Raw genomic sequence first — 18,832 nt, forward strand, 5'->3', positions numbered from 1 at the left:
CTGGGAGGCCCAGGGCCCCGGCTGCGGCCGGCGAAGCCAGGGCGGCGCCCCGGGAATCAGGCACGTGTTGGGGCGTCCTCCCTTCCGCCGGCCCGCTTCAGGCCCCCTGCAGGACCCCGAGGGCACGGGGCGGGGCCCTGCGGCTCGTTGGCCGACGCAGCCCCGCCCCCGCGACGTGCGCCTGCGCAGTGCAGCGGCGCCCGCGTCGGGGCCGGAAGCACATGTTGGCGCCGGAGCTCCGCGGGGATGGAGGCGGAGACGGAGATGGACGCCCAGAGCGCCGCGGCCGGGGACGGCTTCACCCCGGTCGCCCGCAGGGGTGCTCGGCGGGCGAAGAAACGGCGGGCTGAGCAGCTGTCGGCGGCGGGCGAGGGCGCGGACGCGGGCCGCATGGACACGGAGGAGGCCCGGCCCGCGAAGAGGCCCGTATTCCCGCCCCTCGCCGGGGATGGAGTCCTGGTACTAGCGGGGACCGCGCGGCGGGGCCGGGGCCTGCGGGTGCTGCCGGAGCTGCGGGGCTGCTCCCGAGGGAAGTCCTTAAGATTTTGCTAATTCATGAGAGACACAGGCGGAGGGAGAAGCAGGCGCCCTGCGGGGAGCCCGACGCGGGACTCGAACCCGGGACCTGGGGTCACGCCCTGGGCGGAAGGCGGCGCCAAGCCGCTGAGCCCGCCCCGCCCCCTCCTGTCGCTCCGCCCCTCGTCTCGTGGCCCCGCCCCTTCCACACTCGCCCCGCCCCCTCGTCTCGTGGCCCCGCCCCTTCCGCACTCGCCCCGCCCCCGCATCCCCCGGGGCATCTTTAGTGAATTCCTCCAAGCTGGGGCTCTGCGCCAGGAAGTTTTAATCCGTCGAGCCCAAGCGTCCTGGGGAAGGACGGCCCGCTCAGGGTTGCACCTGCGGCCCCCGGGGCATCTCCTGACCTGCGTGTCCTTTGATCCTAGGGTGGGAAAGAAGAAACCAGGAAGATTGCCGTCCCGGCCAACAGGTACACGCCCTTAAAAGAGAACTGGATGAAGATATTCACGCCCATCGTAGAGCACCTGGGGCTTCAGATACGGTTTAACCTGAAATCGAGGAATGTGGAAATTAGGGTAAGGAGGATGTCAGCCAGTTCCCAAATGTTCCCAAATGTGTCGGGGTCTGTTGCTCTCCTGCGGGCGGGGGTGAGAAGGCGTGAATAGACTTTGTTTAACGGGGATTTGTTTTGTTAAATGGCCACACGGAGGAGTCTTCAAAATGTGCATGCATTCAACCCAAGTAGTCGTTGGATCGGGCTGGCATCCCGCCGCCTGCAGCCCAGGGCGTGACCCCGGGTCCCCGAATCGAGTCAGCATTGGGCTCCCTGCGTGCACCTGCTTCTCCCTCTGCCTGGGTCTCTGCCTCTGTGTGTGTGTGTGTGTGTGTGTGTGTGTGTGTCTCGTGAATAAATGAATCTTAAAAAAAAAAAAATGAGGATCCCTGGGTGGCGCAGCGGTTTGGTGCCTGCCTTTGGCCCAGGGCGCGATCCTGGAGACCCGGGATCGAATCCCATGTCGGGCTCCCGGTGCATGGAGCCTGCTTCTCCCTCTGCCTGTGTCTCTGCCTCTCTCTCTCTCTGTGACTATCATAAATAAATAAAAAAAAAATTAAAAAAAAAATACTCGTTGCATCCATCAGGTGCATCCAAGGTCCTACCAAAATACTGACGATGCCTGTGCGTGTATCTTGATGATATTCTGCGTGGAAAGGAGACCAGGCTGGGTAAAGCGGTTGTGTCCTACACAGGAAGGAGCGTGTAAGGGACACGCGCACATACCTGCTTTCCATGGCGTCAGCTCAGAAGCTAGGCAAGGTCGACTTTGGGCTTCCTTTTCTGGGCACCAGTTTTATATATCAGAATCGATGACCAAAATTATACTTTCCATTTTTTAAGATTTTATTTATTCACGAGACACACACACAGAAAGAGAGGCAGAGACACAGGCAGAGGGAGAAGCAGGCTCCACGCAGGGAGCCCAATGTGGGACTCGATCCCGGGACGCTGGGGTCACGCCCTGGGCTGAAGGCAGACGCTCAACCGCTGAGCCACCCAGCATCCTCAGGTCCGCTGAAGACTCCTCTCTGCTGAACTAGAATGACGGAATAAAGCAGAGGCACTGCTTTAAGTAGTTGGTAAAGTTTAAAATCTAGAGGTTGGCAGCAGAACTCCTCTTTGTTCTCACGGTCACTTCCGTGCAGGTCCTTGTCCTTTTGTGCCAGAACGGCTTGTTTCCGCAGAGGTTTCCCTTGCTTCATTGCTTTGAACTCCCCCCCCCCCCCCCGTGCTGGTGCGGGTTACTTTTCCTGGACCGCACGGCTTTCACCCCGAGTATCTTCAAAACCTCTCAAAGGTAAGAGTTGGCTTTTTGAATGACCTTGCCTTTGTAAGTAGGAATCTAAGCCCCAGGTTCATGTCACCAGCTCTTTGAGCATTTCCGGGTCCCTACCTGTGGGGGACTTTGCCGCGGGGAGCAGGCCTTCTCCCCCGTACTCTATTCCTTTGCGGCCTCAACTCCTGTCATCTCAGAGTCCAGCTCCAGTGCTCTCGCCCTTGGGATGGGCCCATGTTCCAGTCACCTCTTCAGACTGTGCCTGGCTGTCTTAGGACATGTCGCAGAGGTGTCAGTCTGGATTCCACTCACACCCGTCGGTACGGCCAGCTGCCAGGCACACGGGGTGCTTCGCATGCACAGCCCTGCGGCCTCTAGATGTGAGCAAACTGAGAGTAAAAGGAGTATGTTCATCAAGGTCCGTCACTAACAAGTGAGTCTTGATGCTGGGGGACCTTCAGGACCCCCCACGCGGACCCGTTTACTTTACCAGTGAGGAAACCTAAGACCCGGAGCATCTGTGGGACTTGCCCAGGGTCACTCACAGACGGGATGGGAGCGGGATCTGGTTTGAGGTGTGTATCACACAACCTCGGGTAGTTTGAAATTTCTCAAATATTTGGTCTCCTCAACTACATCGGAGAATGGAGATGAAGGTTTTGGAATCAGACCTGTGTCAGAATTCTGCCTTTTTCACATTTTAGTACTTTATTTTCCTCAAATAAAAAGGGGTTTATATTACTTAATATTCAGTGTTGTCATGGAGACTAGAGCTGTTGTGCGTAAGGCACCTTTGCGGTGCGTGTCATTGTGAGTGGTGGGGACTTTACGAGTAGCAGCTATTTCTGCAGGTATCTAATAAAGCCTTTAAGGACGAGATTCCCGCTTACACCATTCATGGTAGTGGGTCCCGCAGTTAGTGCTCTGGGAAACATGGGCGTATGACGATGATTGAAGTCAGGAGAGGAGATCAGCACTCCCAGGGGGAGAAGAGAAGAGGGGGTCCCTGAGCTGTGGGCCACTGGGCTGCCAGAGGAATCCTGCCGTTGGCCCCCGAGTCCCATGGGTCTTGGGGTGTAGTCTTCAGATGGAACTACCCAACTCTGGAGCTGGGAGCATTTCATTGTGCAAAATCAACACAGTGCTTATCTCACCAAAAACTGGGTCATAGAGGATATATTGGGGAAGGATGGTGGTTAAGGAAATTTTAATAATGAGGAAAGTCTGCCCTGGTGTTTTATTGTAATATTTTCACCTCTGGTCTTAATATGTGTGTTTTTTTTTTGTTTTTTTTTGTTTTTGTAACAGACTTGTAAAGAAACCAAGGATGTTAGTGCTCTAACAAAAGCAGCAGATTTTGTGAAAGCCTTTATTCTTGGGTTTCAGGTGGAGGTGAGTGACTTTGTGACATTTGAATTGGGTGCTTAAAAACACTTAGTATGAACATTTCAACGGGTTTGAGCTTTTTAAAAAAATATTTTTTGAGTCTTCTAGGTCTGGTGAATTTTAACAGTTATTCTCAGGTATGTAAACAGAAGGACTTCACAGCTTTAATTTTTATGTTGTAGGACGCGCTTGCCCTCATTAGGTTGGATGATCTCTTCCTAGAGTCTTTTGAAATTACAGATGGTGAGTCTAGGGTGGTGTTTTTCCCTTAACTGTTGTACTTTTGTACTGCTGACTTTGTATTGTAGGAGACTCTTAGCTTTCTCATGGCATCAGTTGACCTGTGTTATCGGCAGGTTCAAAAAAGTTTTTTTGCGTCTTTTAGGAGGGTTAATTCAGTTAGTGATTAAATTTCATGATGGAGTGGGTGGCGTGCTGAAGTCGCTTGCCTCCTCAGGTCTTGCTTCTCTCATTTAGTGAAGCCCCTAAAGGGAGACCACCTGTCCAGGGCAATAGGAAGAATTGCTGGCAAAGGAGGAAAAACCAAGTTCACCATAGAGAATGTGACACGGACACGGATAGTTTTGGCTGATGTGTAAGTATCTGGTCTTGAGAATATTATTGTCCTGATTTATATGTGATCTTTTGCTGGCTTCAAGGAGTCATAAAAATTGGATTTCATGCATAATGTTGCCACTGACTCTTTGCCAGTGTGCAGTTCTGGATGAAATACAGTTACTTTGGAAGCAGATTAAGTGAGTTGAGAAAAATCTCAGGAATTAAGCTTTTTTTCTCAGCAATAAAGGAAATGATTAGGGGTGCCTGGGTGGCTCAGTCGGTTGATCTTCTGCCTTCTGCTCAGGTCGCCGTCCAGGGGCCCTGGGATCGAGTCTTGCTCCGGGTTCCCTGCTCAGCAGGGAGCCTGCTTCTCCTTCTGCCCCTCCCTTCTTCGTGCTCTCTCTCTCTCTCTCTCTCTCAAATAAATAGAATCTTCAAAAAAGCAAAGGAAATGTTTATAATTACTATTAAAAGAAGTTACTTGACAGGTGAAGATTTAAATAGTATCCGAGGGGACCGGTACATCAGTAGGAGAGAGGAAGGAGTGGGTGTTTTAAATGCCATTGTGGGGATCCCTGGGTGGCGCAGCGGTTTGGCGCCTGCCTTTGGCCCAGGGCGCGATCCTGGAGACCCGGGATCGAATCCCACATCGGGCTCCCGGTGCTTGGAGCCTGCTTCTCCTTCTGCCTATGTCTCTGCCTCTCTCTCTCTCTCTCTGTGACTATCATAAATAAATAAAAATTAAAAAAAAAAAATAAGCAGCAAGCTGAATGTGGCCTGTGGTTCATAACTTACCAAGCCCTGATATATATATCTTTAAAAAAAAATAAAAATAAAAAAAAATAAATGCCATTGTGACTTTCCTTGTAAAGAAAGAAATACATGTGCATAATTTAATAAATATTTTTAAATTCTATGTAAAGGCTTTTCACGGGAGGATGGTGAGTATTGCACGTTAGGTGAAAAGCTAGAGAGCAGCTCTATGTGAACGGAAAGGAGAGGAGCCAGGCTTAAAGTCAGGGTGCAGGAAGTCAAGCTGGGATTAGCCCCGGCGGGGCTGCAGCTGCTGCGGTGCCAGGTCGGGGCTCCTGGCAGATGGTGTGGAGGTTATATAATGCCGCCAAGTTGGGGAACGAAGCAGTTGACTGACAGGAGGAGGGACCTGCCCGCTACTAAACCCAGGAATCATTTTATTTAGAATCCTCCTATCTTTGTTCTAAACTCGGGCTCACCATTTTTTAGAACTAAGTTTTGGACTCTGGTTTACAGTGGAGGGTTAACCACACCACCACGTTGACGGCCCCCTTCCTGGAAGACAGGCTTATTGTAACCTTGGTCCTTGCGAGGCGAGCCTGGAGTTGGGAGTATGCAGCCGTGAGGAGAGCTTGTTTCGAACCAGAAATTAAAATATTTTGAAATCCACACCACATTAGAAAGTATCATATGTCGCCCTGGAGACTTTTGAGGATTTAAAAATGTAACTGATGCACTGATCAAATTATGGGTCCTATGAAGTTTAAAACTTTAAGTACGTTGATGAGTGTTAACGTAAAATTAACTAGTTGAACTAGCTTTTTTAATAGCTTTACTGCAGCGTGATGTACATACAAACCACATTACCTGTTTCAGTTTCAGGAAGATGTATAGGCCGGTCTGTGATCCCACCTCAACCCCAGGCCGTCACTCATCTACCTTCTGTCATGGTTTTGCCTTTTCTAGAAATGTGTATAAATGGAAGTGCACAGGAGGATGCAGTCTTTGGTGTATGGCTTGTTTTAATTAGCTTGCTGTTTGGAGTGTCTCCGTTCCTTGGGTAGGTCAGCAGTTCTTACAAGCCAAGTACTGGCGTGAGGTCTGCATTTTGTTCATCCATTCCCAGTGGATGGAGGTTTGGGCTGTTTGCAGTTTGGGGCCGCTAAGAATAATGGTGCTATTACCGAGTTACAAACTGAGTCACATACTACTTGAAATGGAGTGTGTGGTATGAATAAGCTAATTTGAAATCCACATGTTCAGCAACTTCCTGATAACGCTGTGACCATGACACAGACTTGCAGGCACCTGTAAGAGTTGTTTTTGATGAGTTGCTGATAACCTGGTAAACTACAGTACGATGTGAGCAGGATACTATTCCAAATAAACTCAGTGCATCAGATGGGAAGTCATGTTACTTGTGGGTCCTGAGACCTCCACTCCAGCCACCGCCCCGTCCCTTTGGTGGTTTCAGCGGCACAACTACTCACACTTACGTATGCTCGCTGTTTCCTCATCTTTCCTCTGCTATTGTCAAGAATTTTTATTTTTATCGAAATGACACGTACATGTACTTAGCAAGCCCCACATTTGTACCACCTACTCCCATTTCCTCTTCCTCAAAGGAACTAATTTCAACTCTTTTAGCTAACTTTTAAAAATCATATATCCATATTTTCAAATACCTTGTTTATATACCAGCTTCTTGACTTGTTTTTTCAGATTAACTGTTGACATTCTACTATGAAACTTGAAAATTCAGGTTTTTTTCATCTGTCCTCCCACCTCTACCCCAACTACTCAGCCGTTAAAACACCCAGTGTACTTAGCCCTCCCTGCGTTCTCCAGTACCTTGTGGGTTTTGTTAAGACCGACATGGAGTATTCCCTGGGCTGTCAGTGCTCAGCATATCACCAGCTGGGCCAGGTGGTAACTGTGATCACTCTGTCCCTTACCACCTTGTTTTCACTTGAATAGATAAATTTTGGGCCGCAGGGGTGGCTCCATTGGTTAAGCGTCTGCCTTTAGCTCAGGTCATGATCTTGGAGTCCCGGGACTGAGCGCCGCATCATGCTCCCTGCTCTGGGGAGCCTGCTTCTCCCCCTGCCCAGGTTCCCTCTCTTGCACGTGCTTGCGCTCTCTCTCACTCAGATAAGTAAATAAAATCTTTAAAGAAAAATCTTCTTTATCTGTGTGCTAATTATCTATCAGTAAAACCCATTAAAAAGCTGTATGTTGTTCTATCCTCTTGGTGTTTCCAGATGCATCAAACGTTGGAGAAATCTCTCCTGGAGCCTTTTTTCTCAGAAACACTGCTGCCCTCTCTGCCTGGCACCCACTTGGCATCCTGGGTTTCCTCTCACCTTTTGCTGTTTGAATCCCTTGGTTGTTGGATTCTTTTTCCCCCGAGTGCTCCTTATGGTTTTTTTGTTTCTCTTTTCTGATTTGATATTTGTATATATTGCAAACTGAGCACCCCCATAAGTCTGGCTAACATCCATCACCACAGTTACAAATTTGTTTTTTCTTGTGTGAAAACTTTTAAGGTTTACTCTTAGCACCTTTCCATTATGTAGACTCTACTAGGCATGCTGTATACATCACATCCCCAGGGCTTCACTTGTTTTGTAACTGGAAGCTTGTGCTGTTTGACCAACCCTGCATTCCCTTTGCCCCCGCCCCCCCGACTCCTTATTTTGATGCCGTATGTAGTCGAGGAGCTAGCTCAGCTTAGGAAGATTGTGTTTTGAGAACTTCTAGTTCCAAAGATGTCCTCTCTCCTGGCCAACCATAGAGTTCTGTTATATAAATCCCATCTGTTCAGAATTTTTGAAGACGTTGCTGTAGCCCAGCTTTCAGTGTTGCTACTAAGAGGGCCAGTGCCATCTTGATACCTGATTCTTTGAGCGAACTAGCTGGCAGTTGTATTATGTCTGAAATTTCATAGTGCTGTGTGTTAGCGTGGGTCTATTTTTATTTCTCTTACTGGGCCCTTTCAAAGTAGAAACTCATTTTCTATAATTCTTAGAAATTTTCTTGAACTGCTTTGGTTTCCCTTTTTCTTTCCTTATCCTGTCTCTAATTCCTTTCTGTAACTCTGTCTTCTAATCCTTTTAGTTTTCTTAACACCGTGCCCTTGATTCACATGAAAATAGCTTCTCTACCGACTGGATTTTCTGGTCTTTGCCGTTTTCATTCTTTTCTCCTCGTAGTGTCCGTTTCTCTATCTTCACCTAGCTGGTTGTAGCCTCTTTTTCTTTTCTTTTTTTTGATCCTCAGGGTGTGCCACACGTTCAGGGGTGAGGCAGCCGAGAGCAGACTAGAAGTCCTGGTCTCCGGGCATCCCGGGGGCAGGGGGAGGATGCTGGCTGAATGTAGGCTTCACTTACATACCGATCGCCAGGCTGTTCTTCAGGGAGCCCTGGTGGATCTTTCCGTGTTTATTATTGAGCAGGTCGGGTTCCCCCAGAGAAGCATTCTCCAGGCTCTTTGCTGCCAGACTTTGAAGCCCAGTTATGGAAGATAGTTGGGAGGTCTCAATTAAGTGTGCAAATATTTGCTTGACATTGCCTGTTTGTAACGTGGCATCCGTACCTCAGCTGTACCTGGTACCCCTGGTCCAGGCACCACATCTTTTACCTTTCCCAGGGAGCAACACCTAATAGCTGGGGGGCTCCCCCCATGTCGGTAATTTTGCCAGTTACAGTGGAGAAGGTCTAGGCATCATCTTGAACAGATTTTGTCATTTTTAACCCCACTTTCAGAAATGCCTGGGCCCATCTGGGTGGGAGGGTTCTGTTTGATGTTCCCACTGCCAATTTTGGTGTCCGTTTACTGACATTTTGGAAGATGGGCTCAAAATGGCAAAATACTATATTGTCCCTCTTGAGTCAGCCAGAAGTTTCCATTGGGCCTGGATGATCCTGAGTGGTGAAGAAATTTAGATGACCTTTAGAACTTTGCAGTTGAAATCCAAATGTTTTAATGAAGTACAGGGGGACTCTGCTGGGTTCTTGAGGACAGCTCTGCCAGTGTAGAATGAGGCAGATCTCTTTATTTCTTGTAAATTTCTTTCCTCATTTATAAAATGGGAATACCATCTACCTTAACAACGCTCGTGCGGATTCAGCGGGAACACATAAAGCCCTGGCCCATAAAAAGCACTCACTTGATGGTAGCTATTATTAGTCAAGAATCTTAAAATTCTTGGCTTCTTAAATTTTGTGTCTCTCCTAATTCTTATTGGGATGTAAGTTACATACCACAGACTTCTCCTTCAGAGTGATTTTTAGTGTATTTAGAGTTGTGCGACCATTACCACCATCTTTTTTTTTAGGGATCTGTGTCTAATGATTTTCCAGGGTTTCTGGATTATGGGATTTAGTTAAGGAAATGCTTTTTTGTTGCTCACTCATCTCACATTCTCTCTTGCAGGAAAGTTCACATCCTTGGCTCTTTCCAAAACATCAAGATGGCAAGAACTGCCATTTGCAACCTCATCCTGGGTAAGAATAATTTATTCCTTGGCGGTTTTCTCTGGAAAGAATCTAGGGGATTTAGAACTCAAACCACATTTGCAAATCAGTTCAGGTTAAGGATGATGTTAAAGATTACAAGTAGAAACAAGGGTTGGCAAATGTGGGTCTAAAGTATTTTTGCTTGGATTCTGTCAGTTTGCTGGAGAAAAGGTTTATTGGGTTATGTTGCTTAAATGTTTGCTGCTTTCCCGAGGTGCCATGAAAAGCCATTCCAGAATAGCAGGCAGGCATTGTGTTTTAGGTTCCAACAAAAAGGGAGCTGCTGATCACAAGTCAACCTAATAGATGCACTTTGCCCTTTAAAAAAAAAAAAAAAAAAAAAAAAGGTTTGAGCGAACAAGCGTGACTCCGTGGGTGAAGGGGGTGTGGAGGTGACTCCGTGGGTGAAGGGGGTGTGGAGGGCAGTCCTAAGCAGACTCAGCACTGAGCGCAGAGACCCAGCTCACGGCTCAATCTGATGACCCTGGGATTGGGGCCACGGCCAAAACCAAGTCCGATGCTCACTCAGCCAGCCGAGCCACCCGGGCGCCCTGGTCCTATTTTCAAACTGTGCAGCAAAGCCAGCAACTTCTGCCTAAGAGTTACAGGATTGTAGGAGCTCGCTCGAAATGGGATTTTCCACCAGTGCCCAGATCAGACTGACCAGCTTCCTTGTGAAATATTTAGATAACTCAGTGCCTTTGACCCTTAGGATTTAAAATATTTTTAGAGTATACATTGGGTATGGTTTATGGTTCTTTTGTTAAGAACGTTCCACTGGAAAATGTGCGTTCTTAGAGTTGCAGATGGCTTTCCGTGTGTCTTCTGTATCCGTGAGTGTATTTACACAGGTGTGTTTATTTTCCTCTGCAGGAAATCCTCCATCAAAGGTTTACGGCAATATCCGAGCCGTGGCTAGCAGAGCAGCAGATCGATTCTGATTTCAAATCAGAGGCTTACCTTGTCTTTGGACTCGAGTAAATAAAAGCCCTTGCCCTCTGCCTGTGGTCACAGGAAACCACGTGAAGAACTTTTTAGTCACTTGCAGCCTTCATCGCTTCTTCCGTTCTCAGCCAGAAGCATCAGCAGAAAGCAAAGGTTTGATAATACAGCAACTTGAAGATCCTTCCCGTATCTGAATTTAATACCGTAATTATACATCATAATTTATCACTTCATTTTAAATAAAAGATTTGCATAATAATGCTCTTATTGGAGGGAACCTTGTTTAAACTGTCCTATATGAATTTATTTATGAATTTGTAACCTTTTATAAACATTTCTTGTCTATGGAGTGTAATTAAACAATCAGCTCACAAAATCGCTCTGAATCATGACCCTTAATACTAGGTGGCATGTGGGTTTTTTAGAAGCAAGTTCAGAAATCACTTGTGAACAAAGGAAGGTTGATCTGTTTTGTAGTTTATAAAATTAAAGATTACATCACAAGGTTGATACAAGAATTTTATTTTTCAAATAAGCACTTAGTGAAAGTAGCCAGACCTTAACCAATGTTTGGGTGAAGGGGAAATACGGTAAAATAATGTTTTTACCAAGAAAACCACAATGTCCTACAAACGCAAGAGCTTGCTGACCTGGGGCTGCCCATCCAAATACTCCTCTGCTCGGTAACGAGCGAGCACGGAGAGCGAGGTAGCCTCCACCATGAGGCTGCCCGTGAACAGGGGACACAACAGTCACTGCCCCTGCTGAGTTCTTATTTCAATAACCAGGGAAGACCAATGTACAGGATGCCGAGGTACGTCCTGTCACGGAGGGAAAATGTGGAGGAAGGGGAGGAGGAGAGGCGGGTGCAGGGGTGTCTGGTGGGGCGGCCCTGCTGGCGGCAGCTGTGGGCCTGGTGGGGAGACGGCAGGCGCCACAGAGGAGCAGTGGGGGGCGGCCTGGTGGGTGCTCGTAGTGCTGTGGCTTCAACCAGGGACAAAGCAGGTTCTTCTAGTCAGATACCGAACATCCATTTATCTTAAAGAAGCGCAAAACGACTACCAAGTGAACAAAGACACGATCAAATGGCTGGGAAGCCCAGCAAAGACCACTGTGAACACACTTGAGCAAGTTTCAAATATTTTATTTTCTTATTCATACAGTATGAAGTTTTCTAAAGATCCCACAACATGATGTTTCATGCAGAAGAAAAACTAAACATTCAACATAAACCCCTCCCCCACCCACACTAAAAAAAAAAAAAAAAAAAAAAGGGAAGGAAAAAAACCCTCATTCCCCAGTAAGGAAATAATGTTTGCACTATTTTTCTGTAACGCCAGCCAAGATATGCACAAGCAAGAGAAATAGAAAGCATTTGCTAAAATATCTGTAACAAATACTTATGTACAAAAAATTCACAAAAGACTAGTTCCCCCTTGAAGCAGAGCACATGGCCGTTGACACTGGAACAGATCAAACCACTGGCTGGGATTATAAGCCACGTACTGATCCAGAGGAAGAAAGTTACATGTAGTGGAGATTTTCAGTTTGAACATTAACATTTCCAAAGTTTGGCAACATTATCTTTTAAAATTATGCAAATTATGTAAACAAGAGGTACATTTTAAATTGATCTACATGCAAAACTCCATGTCATGCAAGGACACCAAGCACCGGGATTTTTCTCTCACAGACAGAGCCCATGATGTGCAGCACTCAGTTGAAGGAACAGCGATGGCAGGCAGGTGCCCAACTGAAGATTCACTCACCTTGACTGAACCTGCCCTTTTCCACTTACGATTACAAAACCGTTTTTTCTAGAAAAACTATACAGGGGAAGACTACTTTCCTAGAAAGCTAACCACAATGTTTTCTTCCAGCCAATAGTACCTTTGCAGAAAAGGGAAGGGATAATATCAAGTGGTGGGACATGATCAGCTACTTTTATATCACACGTTCAGTAAGTTAGCATCCATTACAGATATGGGCAAATCAAGAAAAAACCGTCATGCACTCTATGCCTCGTGGTAAAGAAGTTCAAGAGGTGCAAATCTGGGGAAGACTGCTGCTCTTCGGCGGCGGTTAGCTCAGTAAGACGTCTCCCGTTTAGGTCACAAATGTATGTGAGCGTTAGATACAAACATGCACACTGAGCATCACTAGTTTTTGAGGAGCTGCAAGTCTTCTGAAACAGGAGGGGGGTTTATGGTTCAAAGGGAAGTGTGGTGACAAACCGTTTACCCACGTACTAACTAACGAACGGCTATCCTAAGCCGTTCCACGATTGCTTTGGGTATCATTGAACGTCTAAGGGAAACAGTGATCGCCTCGGACGGCTTCTGGCCTTTCCACAGCTCGTGACGTACGCGGACTCAGGGACGGTCACTGAACGTGGAGATGGCTCCTAGTCAAGAAACAACAAGGAAGCAGCCACAAGCTTTGTGCAGTTCCCGGAGGACACCAGGAGGAGCTCTTGGCAGCGGCACTGCACTACCCTTTCTCCTCAAGCAGAGGTGATAGAAGCTGCTCAGCAATGAGACACAGTCCCTGGCAATATATATTCATAGGTATAAATAAAATTACAAACTCCTTTGATACAAAAATGCAATTAAGGTAAATAAGAGAGGACGTTAACAAATGCTTTGTCAATCTCTCAAAGGAGAAAGCACAGGAAAAGGAAGATAGCTGGCCTAACACCCGGCTCAAATTGTACAGTTTTCTATCTATATATAAAACTGTGTGAAATAAAAGTAAGGATGTTTTATGTTCTGCTTGGCACTTTTGTACTCTATCGTTTTGTTTCTGAATCAAGTAGATTAAATTAAAGCCAACCTACTACACATATAGAAAGCTACATATATCTATATATAAATATTTACATATGTATATATAGATACTTTCTTGTTATAAAAGATGAAGAAAAATAAATTAAAAAGCCAACCCCTTCCCTTTCTTCACCACATTGATATGCTCTTTCCATGCTGCTGTCCTTCAGACTTTAAAGTGCTACACTGAGTTATTGAGAGAACAAGAGTTCAATAACACTTAGTTGGCTTCATGAGGCTCGTGTTGGAAAATGTGGCTTCACAGAGAAAAATACTTCCATTTAAATACACAGAGAGCATTGCTGGACGTCTTGAGCAGATCTTCAGAGATGGAGAAGAAAGCAAAAGTGTTGGGTGGTACTCTTTAAAAAAGAGTCACACATCTACCACCATCTTTTTGTGGATGTCTAGGCCGCCTACAACCTGCAACAGACACGAACAAATCAAGCTTAACCGTATTTGAAAACTCCTTTTTAACTAGTCTCACCCTCTTGACCAAAAAATATACATATTAATTTATTTTCAGAAGCTTGCTTGTTTGGCTTCTTGTTTTTAAACCTGCAGTGCCTCGAGAATTCTCACGGCTTCTTCTCCCGGGAGAACAGGCATTTCCTCGTGTCCTAGGACAGAGGGTGGCAAACGTGAAGGGCCAGGCCATGCTTCAGGTTTGCAGGCCACGCACCGTTCCTCTCGCATGTTCTTCTCCCACGCTCTTAACACTTTAAAGATGTAAAACACTGTTCTAAAGCCCAAAGACCCGGAGCAGGCGTGGGAGGGTCTGGCCCACTGTGCAGCCCGCCACCGCCGCTACTCTCTCAGCCTAATGTTAAGGGATACCTGGATGTGGGCACAGAAATTATCCTCAAGATCCAAATATGGGCTTAGCTGTCGGTCTATTCTAGAAAGTATTAAGAAGTACCAAATGAATACAATTTTCTGCACATGGCTTTCCCAAGGCCCTGAATCCACGGAGGACAGTCCCGAGTCACTGATCTACTCGCAGTCACCTGTGCTGTCATCTGGGGGCCACGGTTTATTAAGTACGACCTACGTAAAGAACGCACGGGGCGTCCTAAACGTTCACAGCTTGCTGAATTCTCCCGAGTAAAGCCCCAAGTAACCGGTCCCCGGGCGGTCAGCGGGCCTCCTCCGTGGCCTCCTCCGTGGCCTCCTGCGGCCTCCTCCCGCCCTAACACACACAGGCCGCCGCCCGGACTACGTGATTAGTTTGATGAGACCTTTCCTGTCTGATCCGTGTCACCCAACGTGTTTTTGATAATCCCTGGTGCTGCATATAACTGCATCTGTATTATTTTTCAATTTAAATCTTTTTAAAAAAATTTTTATTTGAAAACGCCAGCTTAACCTGCCAGTCGGTGCCTCCGCAGGACACCGCCCGCGGCCGTCTCCTCCCCCCACTTCCCACCCCACCCTTCCAACTGCTCCGTCTTCATTCTGAATGGACAGAAATTCAGCAATTTAGTCATGTGTCACCTCTGACCTTCCCTCACCATCCCGGGCATTTCCTCCCCTAGGGCTGCACCCTCTGCCTCCTCCGCCCCACACGGTCTTTATCGATTTACAAGCGACTACAACAGGAGCACACCTTCCAGCAGTTTCCCAAGAAGCGACGCCGTCGTGCGTACAATGAAGTGTGTTCATTCTTCCACCAGCTTGAGTGTGTGGCGACCCTCGGGGTGCACGGCCCCGCCGCCTTCTAGCTGCTGGGCAGCCGCGGCCCTGATGGGAGGCAGGGGCTTCGCAGCTTCCCGAGCTCGCAGCTCCGACCTCGGCCCCGCTAGCTCACCGACCTCCAAGTCACTGAATCCGGCTGTTACCCTCCCTACTCCTAGCTCTTCTGTCCTGGGGGTTCACAGCCTTTACCTTTAAGATCCCCGGAGTTCGGAAAGCAAGCTCTTCAACACCCGCCCCCACCAGTCAAAAATCCACGCGTAACCTCTGACTCTCCCAAAACTAAACTACTAAGAGCCTCACCAATAACATCAACAGTCAACTCGCACATTCTGGAGTTACGTGTATCACACACTGTGTCACAACAAAGTGAGAGAAAACATTATTAAAATCAAGACCAGGGATCCCTGGGTGGCGCAGCGGTTTGGCGCCTGCCTTTGGCCCAGGGCGCGATCCTGGAGACCCGGGATCGAATCCCACATCAGGCTCCCAGTGCATGGAGCCTGCTTCTCCCTCTGCCTATGTCTCTGCCTCTCTCTCTCTCTGTGTGTGACTATCATAAATAAATAAAAAATTAAAAAAAATAAAAATAAAAAAATAAAATCAAGACCAAAAGAAAGTACAATACTTCATTGAAAAAAACCTGCACAAGTGGACAAGTGTCGCTCAAACCCATGTCGTTCAAGGGTCAACTGTACGCGTTCAGTTCAACCCCAACTTTAATCCAGTCACTAATCATTTCTATTTTAAAATTTCTGAAAATTTTAAAGGAGGCAAAAAAGCATGTGATCTTTTAAAGTAACTTCCCGGCTCTTTCACTGCTATAGCTTGAGAAATCAGAATAAAAAGGACTCCATGAAGCCAGAGTTATGGGCTTGACCAATGTTCAGAAAAGTTGGATTATTTAACGCAAACATTTTTCTATACTTCTGAACTGTGCTCCTCAAAAATACAAAAGCAATTTATCACAAACACTGGAGAGGAACTCAAAGCACAGCTGTCTTCAGTGTTAAGTAGCATTTCTATACCTAAAGATGTATTTTAATTTCCACCCACTGACAAGTGACTCATATGTGACTTTAATTTACATTTTATATTTACTAAATACAAATGGAGTCTTTGTCTGTATACAGCTCTTCCACGTCACTCCGGGCAAGAGTTTTCCAATTTTTACTTCATTCCCTCAAGGCTTAGGATTTCTTTTCTTTCCTTCTTTTAAAATGGGCTACCATCTGTGCTGCCACTACCAGCCTGGTCTCACGTCACAATCGGACACCAGTCCTCGGGAGTCTTTCTGTGATCTTTGGCCCCCAAGAAACAAGGCGAGGACACCCCTTACAGCTGTTCCATCACTACAGCTCAAACTCTCAATCTCAAGCTTAACTCTCTTCATTTATTATTTAAATTCAATTAATTAACATAGAGTGTATTATTAATTTCAGAGGTAGAGGTCGGTCAGTGATTCATCACTTACACAGAACACCACCCAGTGCTCACATCACGTGCCCTTAGTGCCCATCACCCAGCTACCCCGTCCCCCCGCCCCTCCAGTGACCCTGTTTGCTTCCTATGATTAAGTCTCTTATGGTTTGTCTCCCTCTCTGATTTCATCTTTTCCCTCCCTTCCCTCATGATCCTCGGTTTTGTTTCTAAAACTTGACATATGAGTAAGATATCATTGTTTTTCTTGATTGACTTACTCCCTCTAGTTCCAACCACATTGTTGCAAATGGCAACATTTCTTTTTTTTTTTTTTTTTTTTTTGATGCCTGAGTAGCATTCCAGTGTGTGTGTGTGTGTGTGTGTGTGTGTATCACCTCCTCTATCCATTCGTCTGTTCTGGCCATCTGGGCTCTTTCCATAGTCTGGCTATTGTGGACATTGGGTTGCAGGTGCCCTTTCGGGTCACTACATCTGTATCTTTGGGGTAAATCCCTAGTGCAGCTGCTGGGTCGTAGGGAAGCTCTATGTTCAACTTCTGGAGGCCCCTCCACACCGTTGTCCAGAGTGGCTGTGCCAGCATATGTTCCCACCAACAGTGTAAGAGGCTCCCCTTCTCCACATCCTCCCCAACATCTGTCGTTTCCTGACCTGTTCATTTTAGCCATTCTGACCGCTGTGAGGTGGGATCTCATCGTGGTTTTGATCTGTATTTCCCCGATGCTGAGTGATGTGGAGCATTTTCTCATGTGCCTTTGGTCATGTGTAGGTCCCCTTTGGGGAAATGTCTGTTCATGTCTTCTGCCCATGTCTTGACTGGATTATATCTGTTCACTGGGTGTTGAGTTTGGTAAATTCTTTATAGACTTGATCACCTTTATCCGATGTCTTTTGCAACAATCTTCTCCCATTCTGTCCGTTGTCTTCTGGTTTTGTCAACTGTTTCCTTTGCTGTGCAAAAGCTTACCTTGATCAAGTCCCAATAACTCATTTTTGCCTTTGTTTCCCTTTCCTTTGGAGACATGTCCAGCAAGAAGAGTGGAGATCAAACAGGTTGCTGCCCGTTTCTCACATTTAGGTCTTTCATCCCTTTGGAGTGTAGTTTAGTGTGTGGTGTGAGGAAATGGTCCGGTTCCATTCTTCTGCGTGTGGCTGTCCAATTTTTTCAACTCCATTTATTGAAGAGACTGTCTTTTTTTTCCAGGGGATATTCATTCCTGCTTTGTTGAAGAGTAGTTGACCATAGAGTTGAGGGTCCATTTCCGGGTTCTCTTCTGTTCCACTAATCTATGTGTCCATTTTTGTGCCAGTGCCATATTATCTTGATGATTATAGCTTTGTAAAGTCCAGAATTGTGATACCACCAGCTTTGGGTTTTTTCAACATTCCTTTGGCTACTTGGGGGCTTCTCTGGTTCCACACAAATTTTAGGATTATTTGTTCCAGCTCTGTGAAATAAGTTGATGGTATTTTGACAGGGATTGCACTGAATGTATAGATTGCCCTAAGTAGCATAGATATTTTAACAATATTTGTTCCTCCAATCCATGAGCATGGAACATTTTTCCATCTCTTTGTGTCTCCCTTAAATTCTTTGATGAGTGTTCTCTTGTTTTCTGGGTATAGATCCTTTGCCTCTTTGGTTAGGTTTATTCCTAGGTATCTTATAATTTGTGGTACAATTGTAAATGGGATCAAGTTCCTAATTTCTCTGTCTTCAGTCTCATTGTTAGTATACAGAAATGTGATTTCTTTGCATTGACTTCATATCCTGCCACTTGCTGAATTCCTGTGTGAGTTCTAGCAATTTTGTGGTGCAATTTTTTGGGTTTTCCACATAGAATATCATGTCATCTGCAAAGAATGAGAGTTTGACTTCTTTGCCAATTCAGATGCCATTTCCTTGCTGAGGCCAGGACTCCCAGTACTATGTTGAACAGCAGAGGTGAGAGTGAACACCCCTGTTGTGTTGCTGACGTTAAGGGGAAAGCTCTGTTTTCCCCCACCGAGAATGATATTCACTGTGGGCGTTTTGTACGTGGCTTTTATGATATTGAGGTATGTTTCCTCTATCCCTACACTTTGGAGAGTTTTAATCAAGAAAGAATGCTGTACTTCATCAAATGCTTTTTCTGCATCTATGGAGAGGATCATATAGTTCTTGTCCTTTCTTTTAATTAGTGTATCGCATTGATTTGCAGATGTTGAACGACTCTTGAAGCCTAGGGATGCACTTGGTCGTGGTGAGTAATCCTCTTAATGTACTATTGGATCCTACTGGCTAGAATCTTGGTGAGAATTTTTGCATCCATGTTCATCAGGGAGATTGGTCTATAATTCTCCTTTTTGGTGGGGTCTTTGGTTTTGG

At 46.3% G+C, this 18,832-nt stretch overlaps 2 protein-coding genes across 4 annotated transcripts in view; one reads left to right on the forward strand and one right to left on the reverse strand.

Moving 5' to 3' along the window:
* The first annotated feature begins 177 nt into the window (after positions 1 to 177).
* On the forward strand, positions 178 to 10,883 carry PNO1 (partner of NOB1 homolog). Its single transcript, XM_072768642.1, has 7 exons — positions 178 to 459; positions 942 to 1,091; positions 3,657 to 3,740; positions 3,917 to 3,977; positions 4,212 to 4,329; positions 9,480 to 9,550; positions 10,436 to 10,883. The coding sequence occupies exons 1-7, from the start codon at positions 247 to 249 to the stop codon at positions 10,501 to 10,503; spliced, it is 765 nt and encodes a 254-aa protein (XP_072624743.1). The 5' UTR covers positions 178 to 246; the 3' UTR covers positions 10,504 to 10,883.
* A 752-nt stretch (positions 10,884 to 11,635) lies between these two features.
* The window catches only part of PPP3R1 (protein phosphatase 3 regulatory subunit B, alpha), a 65,773-nt gene continuing 58,576 nt past the window's right edge, over positions 11,636 to 18,832 (reverse strand). For all 3 annotated transcript variants that reach the window (XM_072768643.1, XM_072768644.1, XM_072768645.1), the window contains exon 6: positions 11,636 to 13,755. In XM_072768643.1, coding sequence (XP_072624744.1) covers positions 13,708 to 13,755 — 48 coding nt within the window. In that variant the 3' untranslated portion in view covers positions 11,636 to 13,707. The remainder of the gene's footprint in view (positions 13,756 to 18,832) is intronic.

This window comes from Canis lupus, chromosome 11 (assembly GCF_048164855.1).
Source record: "Canis lupus baileyi chromosome 11, mCanLup2.hap1, whole genome shotgun sequence".
Classification (NCBI taxonomy): Eukaryota; Metazoa; Chordata; class Mammalia; order Carnivora; family Canidae; genus Canis; species Canis lupus.

Excerpts from the sequence above, each read along its gene's own strand:
- PNO1 (XM_072768642.1), top strand. The coding sequence starts at position 247 with ATGGAGGCGGAGACGGAGATGGACGCCCAGAGCGCCGCGGCCGGGGAC. Across the intron at positions 460-941 it reads TCGCCGGGGATGGAGTCCTG|GGTGGGAAAGAAGAAACCAG; the intron begins GTACTAGCGGGG and ends CTTTGATCCTAG. Across the intron at positions 1,092-3,656 it reads CGAGGAATGTGGAAATTAGG|ACTTGTAAAGAAACCAAGGA; the intron begins GTAAGGAGGATG and ends TTTTTGTAACAG.